The sequence below is a fragment of the Jaculus jaculus genome, chromosome 3, assembly GCF_020740685.1.
Source record: "Jaculus jaculus isolate mJacJac1 chromosome 3, mJacJac1.mat.Y.cur, whole genome shotgun sequence".
In the NCBI taxonomy this organism is placed as follows: Eukaryota; Metazoa; Chordata; class Mammalia; order Rodentia; family Dipodidae; genus Jaculus; species Jaculus jaculus.
This window is the reverse complement of record NC_059104.1, coordinates 173,665,478-173,677,772: the sequence shown is the minus strand read 5'-3', so window position 1 is coordinate 173,677,772 and position 12,295 is coordinate 173,665,478. Positions and strand designations below refer to the sequence as shown.

Below are 12,295 nucleotides of genomic sequence, written 5' to 3'. Positions count from 1 at the left end.
TGTTAAATCTTATAAAACCCCATTTATTTTGTATGAGAAGCTCGATGTCTCTGTCATTTCGAAATGTGTCAAAGGAGACACACTGTTCGTGGTGAGCCATCCTCTGTATGACAGGGACCAAGTCTGTGCCCCATCCTCTCACCCTTTGCTCACCTCCTGTGACATCTGTCTGTAAATTCCAGAGAAGCCATGGTCTTTCAGTTATTCTAGAGCAACCTCTATTTCTGAATGAGTGACTCCAGGAGCTCAAATTATGGCATTGTCTGTGTGAGTCATTCCATAGAAGCTCTAGGCTGTTTGTGTCCGTCATTCCAGAGACACTCCGTGATGGGCTTTCCTCGGTCTACAGTGCTGGTGGACCCCGGGTTGTGACATGGTCACATTCTCTGAGAGGCTTTGTCTCAGGGACATACCCGTCATCCTAGATAAATACTGGCTGGGTCCATGCTTGTAAACAGGCTCAGAGCTGTGCAGCTCTCTTCACTCCTGAGATCTCTGGGCTGGGCCTGTGTCAGTCACACTAGAGAATTCCAACCTGGGTCTCAAGACTGTTCCATTCTTTCCTGTTTATTATAGGCAAATGATTTCCCCCAACGATTACTTTTCCTTAAGTGAAACCAAAAAATGTCCTTTCTGGCCACACCCTGTTGTTTATGTGGGTCCTGGATGTCAAACTCATGTTTACACAGGAAGTCCTCCAACCTGCCGAACCTTCTCTTCAGTCCCCTGTCACAGTGCTTTTGAATCACGTTTTGATTGCATGTTTCTTTCTGAAAGCAGTAACAGTATCTAACTTGACCATTATCATTATCTGCTTGATATCGAGTGTAGTGCTGCAACTAAATATAATGTGAGAGTAGTTATGTCTACCTGACTACTCTGTCATTCTTCCTCTCATCCTCTTCCACTCCCTAATGCTCACTCTAGCACTTGTAGGAGGAGCATGGGTAACACAGGTTCTAATGGCCAAAGAAGAAATGCATAAGATCCACTTTGAATGTTCTGCATTTATCCAGCAAGTACTTAATTGGGTGCCAACATGCAACATGCATTAGGAATTTAGCAGTAAATTGTCATTACTTTGTGGAATATGAAATTAAGAAGAGAAAGAAAACATCAAAGAAATGAATAAAATATGAAATTATAATTTTTTTTTTATTTTTTTATTTTTTTTTTAATTTTTTTTTTTTATTTATTTATTTGAGAGTGACAGACACAGAGAGAAAGACAGATAGAGGGAGAGAGAGAATGGGCGCGCCAGGGCTTCCAGCCTCTGCAAACGAACTCCAGACGCGTGCGCCCCCTTGTGCATCTGGCTAACGTGGGACCTGGGGAACCGAGCCTCGAACCGGGGTCCTTAGGCTTCACAGGCAAGCGCTTAACCGCTAAGCCATCGTTCCAGCCCGAAATTATAATTTTGATGAGCATATTATTAGGAGAAAATAATAGGTACAAAAATAGCATTACCATTTCCTATTTCCTTGAACATAAACTAGGAGGAGGAGGGATTTAGAGAAAAACTTAATAAAGTAATTATGAGTAGGCTTCAGACATGTTTCTAAATGCCCACAGTGTGTGTTTATGAATCCAATGCAGAAATAAAGATGCCTTAAAATCATGAATTCAATAAGAACATATTTATTTCTCCTTATGTATTAGTGGACTGTTTTTGATGTTAAATGCTGTTGTTAAGACATGAGCTTGAATATTTGTGCTTGATACTTATGAAATGATTTGGAGAAAAATCAAGGGTATTCGCATTCACGCTGGCAGGGAGGAACTGAACTTGGAGAAGTTACCACACATAGCTAAAGTTTCAATGATCAACTTTTCCAGTGGTTGTTCTTTTTTTTAAAATATTTTTGTTGTTTATTTTTATTTATTTGGGAGTGACAGACAGAGAGAGAAAGAGGGAGAGAAGGAGAAATAATGGGCGTGCCAGGGCCTCTAGCCACTGCAAACGAACCCCAGATGCATGCGCCCCTTGTGCATTTGGCTAACGTGGAGCCTCGAACTGGGGTCCTTAGGCTTCACAGGCAAGCGCTGAACCACTAAGCCATCTCTCCAGCCCTAGTGGTTGTTCTTAATGTTCTTGTTAAAGACATTTGATTTTTCTTTTCCTCAAACATACAGGTAATGATGAGCTCATAGAATTTCAGTGTATCCTTCCTGAGAAGACCCTGTCTAGTATGAAGGGCATGGACATTGAGGTTATGGAGGCCTGCTCACAAGAGTTATCAATCCTTCTATATTGCAAACCAATTAACGTGAAATCTTCCTGCTTCCAGGCATGAGTGCTGCACCAAGGAATGAGGAGAGTGATGGATGGAGGTCTGCCCAAAGGAAGAGAAATGGACAAAATGGTTTGTGACAGGTTTTACCCTCTTTATCTGCATATGTTCTCATGTTAAAATTTCTAGCGGTTTCATAGTGTACAAAGTGTGTGATGCATAGGAATAGGTATACATGGAAATGATTGGCCAAAGAATGGTTTATTTCAAATGCCTGTATGCCAAAAAGAAAAAGAATGTAAGTCTACAATAGAAATGGAAAGGAGATTTTTCAGGTGACAACATAATAAACTACTTCTGTGTCCTTGCCCAAAGGCCATTTTAGCAACTGGAATTCATGACAATGGAGATGTTAAAAAAAAAAAAAAAGTCAGGCATGAATCTCAAATATTAGCTCTCCATTGAATAAATATTAATCAAATGTCTATAAGATACAGTTTCTGGGGGCTAGGGCCTTGTGGAAGGTCCGGCTGAGGGCGTTCTTCACCTCATGGTTCCTCAGGCTGTAGATGATTGGGTTCAACATGGGAGTCATGACAGTGTAGGACAATGACAGCAATTTCTTACTTTCAGGGGAATTATTCGATTTAGGCCGAAAATAGGTGAGGCTTGAAGACACGTAGAAAAGGGAAACCACCAGGAGGTGTGAGGAGCAGGTGGAGAAGGCTTTATGCCTCCCTTTAGCTGAGGGGATCTTGAGGATGGCAGCAGCAATGCGCGTGTAGGAGCAGAGGATCAGCAGGCAGGGTGTCATGACCACCAGAACGGTCCCGACGATGGCGTAGATCTCAAAGAGCGCGGTGTCTGCGCAGACCAGCCTCAGCACCGGCGGGCTGTCACAGAAGAAGTGGTTCACCTTGTTGGTGGCACAGAAGGGAAAGCTGAAAAGCCACGTGGTCTGCACAGTGGCCACAGGAAATCCTGGAAACCAGGAGGCAGCAGCCAGTTTGGCCTGTGTCCCTTGGCTCATGATGACCGGGTAAAGCAAGGGACTGCAGATGGCGACATAACGGTCATAGGCCATGGTGGCCAGGAGGAAGCATTCAGCCACCCCGAAGAAGAAGAAGAAATACATCTAAGTGGCACAGCCAAGGAAGGAGATGGTTGTGTCCTGGGCGATGAGGGTCCCCAGCATTTTGGGCACAATCACTAGGTTGAAGCCAATCTCCAGGAAGGACAAGTTCCTGAGGAAGAAGTACATGGGGCTTTGAAGCATGGGGTCAGCTAAGGTAACCAGAATGATGAGGCTGTTTCCCATCAGCGTGGCCAGGTAGATGGTCAGAAACGCCAGGAAGAGCACTGACTGGATTTCAGTAGGTAGAGAAGAGAAGCTCATGAGTACAAACTCGCTTATTCTCGTCCAGTTTCCTGAAGCCATAGACATAGGCACAAATTCCCAGTGTGTTCATGAAGAGAGTCTTGAATAGAAGAGTCAGATACGTGGCTTTTCAGGTTCCTTTTCTTTTCATAAGGGAAGAAGCAAGGTCAGAAAAAGGAAGAGTCTCTGTTGTATAGAAATAGACACATGGGAGAATCCCTGTACCCAGGCTCTGAGATGATTACCAAGAGAGAAGCAAGGTAAGAAAGAAAAAGGGCCTTTGATGTGCAGACATAAAGACTTATGGAAGAATCTTAGTACTCAGGGTCTGAGATAGGCCTGGATCAGCCTGAGAAGGAGGTGATCTTGCCAATTTGCACATTGCCACATCAAAAAGAGCTGTGCGAACTCAGAGCTGTGAGTCTCTAAAGGAATCAGCACTGTTCACATTTTAAGAGGCAATGATGGTCCCCAAAACATCTAAATTTTGAAAACCATGCCCAACCATTCATGATCTTACTAAACGCAAAAAAGGAATTCATCAAAATTCTAGAAATATATTTATAGTTATAATGCTGGATAGAACATCTAATGATTTTTCCGTTCGTGAATATTTCTTCACCTTCTAAAATCTGAGAGATGAGTGAAGGGCTGGCATGAGTTGAGAACAGTTGACATTTCTTTTTCATCCTCAGTTTCCATGTGTGAACACACTGATCTCAGAAAAGTTAAGGAAAAACAATTTTGTGACAGATTTTTCTTTTTTGAAACAGTATATCTCTTTTTCTCAGGCTGGCATTGAACTTTCTCTTCCCTCTGCCTTTAGAGTGTTGGGATTACGGATAGGAACCACCATTCATCTGTGAATGACAGTCATTGAATTCAAACCACATTTGCTGGATTACAACTGGGTTCTGATTCCCAATAAACTATGTTTTATGGAATGGTTCCTCTTTTATCTGAGGATGTATTCCATCAGGCATAAATTCTGAAAAAATCAGCATAACAATAGAGGTAAAGTTAACCAAGAGAACCAATACCAGTAACATGGTATGTTCAGGAAATTCCCTAGAATTAGATGGATCTAGTGTTGCATTATTTGGTTTTAAGTTTTTCATTATTTTTGCAATCTAGAATGTTGAATTTTAATGGAAAAATTATGAAATAAATTTGCAAAATAAAATTTGCTTATTGGGAGCTATCATAAGAAAAATAAATAAATAAAAACATTATTAGGAGCAGTAAAAAGGAAGCATTGAGATGCTGGGTGTTGTAGCTTATGCCTCTAATACCTGTACTCAGGTGGCTTAGGCAGGCAGAATGCCATGAGTTCCAACCTGAAATTTGGTCAACAGTGTGAGATTGCCTCAAAAAACTAACCAACCAAGTGAACAGCACAAAATCACCACCATTACCACCACCATCTCAACAGCAACAGAAACAGCCTAGAATTCTCACTAAGCAAAAACAAAACTAATGTGTTCAGTGTTTTGGATACATCACTGGACTTTTATGTCATGCTAAGGAATTTGGTCTTTAGTTTCTACCTCAAAAAATTCTCTGGACTATTGGGAGCAACAGTGGAATGACATTTTCATATTCCATGATGAAAGGCACTCTGACATGTGAGAGAAGGTGATATGGTAGTGAAAGGGAAGGACTGAAAGGTATCTGTCTCAGGACACAGACTAGGTGGCAATGTTCACCTTTTCCTTCAGTGTTCAATAATATACCATTTCAAGCAGAAGAAAAAAAATGAAACGAGGGTACTATTGGTGAACAAAATTACATTTAAAATTCCAAAGCATATACAAGAAAACAAAAATTAATTTTCACAATGTAATTATGATCATTATAAGAATATAAATATATTTGTTTTGAGTAAAATAAAAGCACAAAAGTACTTACTCATTCAAACAAATGAATTTCACTGTACATATGAGACACAATCTTTCAAGTAACATGTCCATATGACAATTTGAGATTAAGATTATGGGCAAATTTACAATGTTCCTCTCTGAGATATACATACATATATATATATATATATATATATATATATATATATATATATATATGTTATATATACATATATATCTACTGAAGTAATTAATTAATAAACAACTATGGGTAAAACATATAAACTTAGAATATGGGTTAAATAAATTGTTACACCTGTAATGTGGGATGCCGTGCAGTCATTTAAAAGTACGTTATGGATCTGTAAAAAGTGGTATGAGATAATATCCTGTATATTTTACTAAATTGTTTCTTATTTGAGACAGGTTCCTGATTACAGAACTGTAATATCCTAAAAAATAAACCCATATTCACTGCTGTTTTGGAATTATGTAGTAGACAATGTCATATATTGTTTAAGACTTTACAATTTAATATAATTTCTTTGAAAATCAGTTTTCCAGAACTGAATGAAGATCACTGAATGCTTTTAGATTGTGATAGGAGAACCTCTGCTGATAGAAGAGATAGTCAGTAATTAAAAATGGAAGTTTTCTCAGGAACAAGAACTAGAGTGATAAATTTTAAGCACTTGATAATACTGTGCATGAATGGATTAATTATAAAGCAAGAACTTAAGGGAATGTTCTGTAACACCAAAGTAATATTAAAGAACAGTTAATGCTGTTGTGTAATAATCATCATACAGTATATAACAAAAATAAGAACTACTCACTGACAAATTTCCAGTTTTGAAAAGGTATACTGTATAGATACTGAAAGGGTATATGAGAAATTTAAAAGTGATTTCACTAAAATGGTTAAAGGGAATTTATCTCCTTTTTTGGATTTCTATATTTTCTGTAGTGAGGCATATTATTAAAATGAAAATGGTGATGATCTTAACCACAAAACTGGGAGTATTAACTATATAATAGATTTATACTCTATGCCTCATGTTCATTTTTCTTGTCTTCTAATACCAACTCTGATTTAAATGATATTTTTAGAGCTGAAAAAACTGAAATTTAGAGTTGATATGTAATTTTTCATTTAAGAAACTTTGCAATTGTGATTTTAAAAGTTGGGCTTTTCAACACGGAATATACAATGATTATTAGCTATGTCATAAGTGTCATCTTGGGTCCTCCATATCACCTCTCTTACCTCTGCTGCTATACTGATTTTCTTACTAATTATACAATATGTTAGTCTGTTTCGTTTTGCTTATGCATGTGACACCACTTCTGCCTCACCCATTTATGTGACTTTTTCTGATCCTCAAAACCTGGTATTAACAGAAGGGTGAAGGAGATAGACACAGAGAGCACTCAACTCCTACCAAACCAGAGATCCAGAGACACTGAGGCTCCCAAGACCTCATCACTGAAGTAGACCTAAAATGAACCCAACATGGATCAAGGAAATTCACAAAAGAGGGGGAAGAAGGATTGTCACAGCCACAAGTTGGAACATTGTGCACAGAGACATTGTCTCTTCCTCATAACTGATAGCTAGCCCCACAATGCATGACCCACAATTCCCATGGTGGTAATTGGCATTCCCTATGAGGAGGGTCCCTTTGGGGTGGCAGGAATGAGGGTAGGGATGGAACCAACATGTGCTGTTTACACACTGAGTATGTATATATCTAATAAAAAAAACTTATCCTTGTTGTGATTCTGTGCTCATCTCTATTTTCCTATATCCTTTAAGTAAAATATTCCAATTATTTACATATAGTAATTACTCAACTTGTGTCTCATCTGTAAACTTTTTCTGTCTCAGTCATTCCCCTAAAAGAAGATGCCCAAGTTCCTGTCTAGAATAAGCCATTTATACATGCTTTGGGACAACTGATTAGATGAATTCAACAAAGCTCAATATTTTGAGTTTCCACTCACCACTCACAGTTTTGTTTTCTCTGTCAGGGATCCACTACATTAGAAGCCCCATTTTGTGACAGATGCTTACTGTATGGTGCTGGTCAAGACTGGGGGTGAGTACAGAGATGGAAGAAATGGCTGAGCTCCTTTAGAACCCCTGGAATCTGCCAGGGAGATAAAGCTAGCACCTTGTCTGTTGTTTTGTGGCCAGAATTCTTTGTTATACCCTTCCCCAAGAGTCTCTCTTTGCTAACAACTTGACTGACTGTCCTGGGAACAGGAGACCACTGTTCTAAAACTTCTGTAGCCATAAAATATACCTACAGAAGTAGTGAGCCCTCCCGTCCTCTGCCTCATGAATGCTTCACAGAGAGAAGTCTTGCTAAAGGAAAATCAGGACCTAAAAGATGTGTAAGTCCTATTGAGACTGTAGGACCTGGAAGTTTCTGACCCTTTATACAGAAGAGTTTGGACAAATTTGAAGGTGGAGTGGCATAAATTTAATCTCAGCTCTGGGATACTTGGTTTTGTTAAATGCTCTGAGGCTTCCATGTTGCTCTTTTAGAGAATTCATGCTATGATGAAATGAGACATTAAACAATAGGTAATTATTCATCAACAGATATTCATTGAGTATATACTAGGATTTTTTCTGGCTATTAATTGTGTATATAAATAAAACAAACACAGCATTCCTAGGATCAAAAGACATTTATTTATTTTTATTTTTCTCAGAGGCAAAGACACATATAATCAGGTTGGCCTCAAACTCAATGTAGCTGAGGATGCCCTTGAACTTCTCATTATTCTGCCTATTCCTGAGTTCTGGGGTTATCAGTGAATGCCACTATATCTGGTTTATAGTGTGCTTATTGTTTATGACAGGCAAACACTGTACAAAATGAGCTACACCCATGACCAAGGCTTATATTTGAATGGAGGAGTCAGGGAGACTAAAAGTAAATAATTGCCTTTATTAATCCAGGTGGGAAGAAACAAAAATTAAAGGGTAAATGGTCTTAAACACAAAGATCTTAGTTTTAGAAGGATTGTTTTAAGCTCTTTTGTCCTGGCTGATGGTTCTTAAGGAAAATGTACATGGTAGGGACATAATCCCTGGTTTCTGCCTGTTCAAGTGACCTGAGGCTACAAGACAGAATCAAGTAGAATTAAATTATTATATTTCATTGTTATTTTTATTATTTTATACATTTACATAATGCATTTTGATCATAATCTCTTTTTATTATTTTATTTTGTCCATCCTCCCCCTTAATCCTTCCATATAACTCCTTTTCCAATGAGTTCTTCGAATTTGATGTCTTCTCCTTTTTTACCTTCCTCCATCAATGGGTGAATGGATAATGATGTTGTGGTACATATATATCATGGAATTATACTCAGTGGTAAGGAAAAATGAAATAATGAAACTTGCAGGAAGATGGATGAAGTTGGAGAAAGTCATTCTAATCGAGGTCACACAGGACAGAAAGAAATGCACTGCATGTGCTCTCTTATATGAGGTTCTTAACTGGGATCAACTGGAGATAAGTGCAAATGGTAGTATGCATCAGGAATATGAGCACAAAACTGGAATGAGACCAGAGGAGAGAAGAATTAGGGTAAGAGGAGAGTTACTTGACAGGTTAAAGGAGACACAAAATATCTGGGGTGGGAGGGACTTGAAGGAGTAGGGACAGGGAGAGTTGGAAGGACATTACACTACAAAATACAGCCACAATAAAGGGAGAGAGGGACAGTCTGGACAAGAAGGTGGAAAAATACTTAACCTAAAAACCATGGGCTCTGTTCATTTAAATGCCAGACCTAAAATTGGGCTACCCCCTACAGTGAGCTATTGGCCAGGGAGACCCATAAGGTCCCCAAAATGATGTAGACCATTGCCAAAACACTTGATTACATGCCAGAGACAAAATGCAAGACTGTATTGCTGAAGTCACCACAGGCTGTGGACACTGGACATTGCAATGCCATGCTGGAAGTGAAAGAGAAACTACCTCCTTCCTGGCTATCCCTCATAGTGATGGAGAACCTTACTGGAGCCTCCAAAGGACAACAGCCACCAACAGCATGAATAATCAGGGAACCCTGAATACTACACAATCAAACCAGCCACACAAGAAGTACATACTTGTGCCAAGGTGGCATGCAGCCTTTGCAGGTAACAAACTGTTCCCTGATTAGATAGATATGAGGCCTACTCAGTGGGAGAGAACTCATGTGTCCTACTAGAAATTGAGAATCCCATGATCAGGAAACTTAGACTTCAAAGAGAAGCCTCCAGTCAAGATGCCCAGTCCTGTGTTTGAAGCAGGCTGTGTTTTTTTTTTTTAATATATAACTTATTTTTCAGGTTTCTTTAAATTAGTTATGTACACAGTGTGTATACAGCCAGGTTGGTACTATCATTAGCCTCCTCCCTGTCCTCCTTCCTCCGATGAGACCCTCCTTGTTGGGAATGTGGGTCACGCATTGTGTGGCTAGCCATTAGTTGTGGGTAAGAGGCAATGTCTCTATGCATAATGTCTTAACATGTGGCTCTAACAATTTTTATGCCCTCTCTTCCACAAATTTCCCTGAGCCATGTTGGGTTTGTTTTAGGTCTACTTCAATGATGTGGTGTTGGGAACCTCTGTGTCTCTGGAGATCTGGTTTGGTAGGAGTTGAGTGTTCTCTGTGTCTATGTTCATCACCCTTATGCTGGTACCAGGTTCACTAAGAAAGCAGCACTCTTGCTCATTTCCCCAATTACTCTGTGGTTTCAGCTGGGACCCTGTTGAGGTGCGATGGGCTGATTCTCTCCTCAGGATCTGTGTCCATCTGAATAAGAGAAGCAAATTCTGCAGTGGGGAGTCAAATCAGCACCAGATAAATGGGATAACCATTATTATTTTAGGGAGAATTTAATAGGTATAGGCTCTCTTTAGCCCATGATTGGTGGGAGCTTGATAATGGAGAGCAGGTTCATTTTAAGGATATGGTTCTGACTTGTTTCCCAGATCTAGCTCTGGGTTTCATTCCACTGAGCAGATTCATTAGCTAAATCAAGAGCAGCCGGTTACCCACCATGGCTTTCATACATATGTCATGATCATAACTTCTTCCCACCACCCTCCCTTTTCATCTTCCCACATAATCTTCTACTGAGTCCCTTCTTAGATGCTCTTATTATAATTTTCAACAGGCTTAATTAACTTTATTGTTCAAGTATAAAAACTATGCTACATCCATCATTGAAGCCTAGTTTGCAAAACAACATGGGGCTACCTTAATTAGGGATGTTTAAGAACTATAAACTGTGATGGCATAAAATGGTATATAATTCTGAATACATCTTATTGTTATTTTTAAAAACTTTAGATAAAGGACCAACGTCCATAATTTTCTAAAACTTTTTTTTTTTTTTTTAATGAAAGGAAGTAGTCCTGTTTGGAGAAGTGGCTGGTTTTGGAACAGGGTCAGGAAATTCATATAATGAATTTAGAACTTCTTGTAGTTCAGAAATTAATATGAGAAATATGTAGGTAAAATATAAAAGAAACAAGAGTATATTGTTGGACTATGTCAAAGAGACATGGAAGCCATATGGCCAAAGAGCTTCCAATAGACAACCAAAGCTGTAATAATTTTAGCTACAAGTAAGCCAGTATGGGATTATAAACGAAAGTACGAAATACACAGTGCATGAGTATATGTTGGTATGGATGAATGAGTGAAGAAACAAAATGGAGAGAATTAACAGATTTCTTGTGCAAAAGGATTCCAGATGATTAAAGTTGCTACTTTGCCTAATTGTAGTTGGCCACCTTTTGACTGTAGGCTTAACACAGTGAGCTCTTCCAGAGAGCACCTGGCTGGGGACCAGTGAAGCATAACGCCAACAGGACAAAAAGACACACAAGCGAGAAGCGCAGGCAGCCAGGCCAAAGGCCTTGTGCTCTTGGAGCTTCTTCATAGGCAGCCCCCACCAGAAAGGCCACTCACTATGGAGGAAGGTCTTCTTCCCTCCATCAGTCCTTCTTGGAAACACCCTCACAGACCCACCCAAGAAGGAGTGTGTCTCTTACTTCTTTTCTAATCCCATCAAGTGGACAGTAGAATTTAACCATCACAAGTCACAAAGATACTGCAGAATTCCTTAAGGTGCTTTGTCCATTTTCTTCTCATTTAACCTCCTATGTGAACATCGCTTATTTGTCAGGACTGAAAACCTCGTATTACTGCAGTATTATTAACTGAACCATGTGCTTTATTCCATTTGGTCAGTATCCCTACAAATTTCCAGGATTCCATTCAGGATTCTATATTACATTTAGCTATAATATATCCAGTCCAGCCTACAAGCAAGGGATGGGGACTAATCTTCACCTCTAGGAGCAAGGAGCAGATTTGAGTTTTTTCCATGTGTAAGCATTAATCTTTTCATAAAAGAAAGATATTTGAAACAAAGTATTACATTCTGTCACTTTGCCACTGATTCCTAACATTATGACCTTTGAAGATTACTCCATGCTCAATGTCTTATGTATAGAATGCTCAATACTTGTTGTATGAAGTAAACAAAATAGAGTGTAGAAAATGTGCTGAACTCTGGAGGATGCTGGTTATAATCAAATGGTAACAATTAGTCACTTTGGCTTCTAGAATTCAGTATAGAACTATTTACTGATTACATTAAAAATATCAATGAAAGATGGGTCAATAAAAGAGAATAAGCAGAAATAATAGACATTTTTGCTAGCATTTGGAGATTGAGATGGTAAGTTTGCCTGGGAGCCCCCACACCTTAGTAGAAACATCTTGGAGACAGTAGCATGTAT

At 39.1% G+C, this 12,295-nt stretch overlaps 1 protein-coding gene across 1 annotated transcript; it reads right to left on the bottom strand.

Moving 5' to 3' along the window:
- Window positions 1-2,715: 2,715 nt before the first annotated feature.
- On the bottom strand, window positions 2,716-3,669 carry LOC101609230 (olfactory receptor 10A5-like). Its single transcript, XM_004650910.3, is given in 1 exon segment — window positions 2,716-3,669. A coding segment is annotated over 1 exon segment (954 nt).
- Window positions 3,670-12,295: the final 8,626 nt, after the last annotated feature.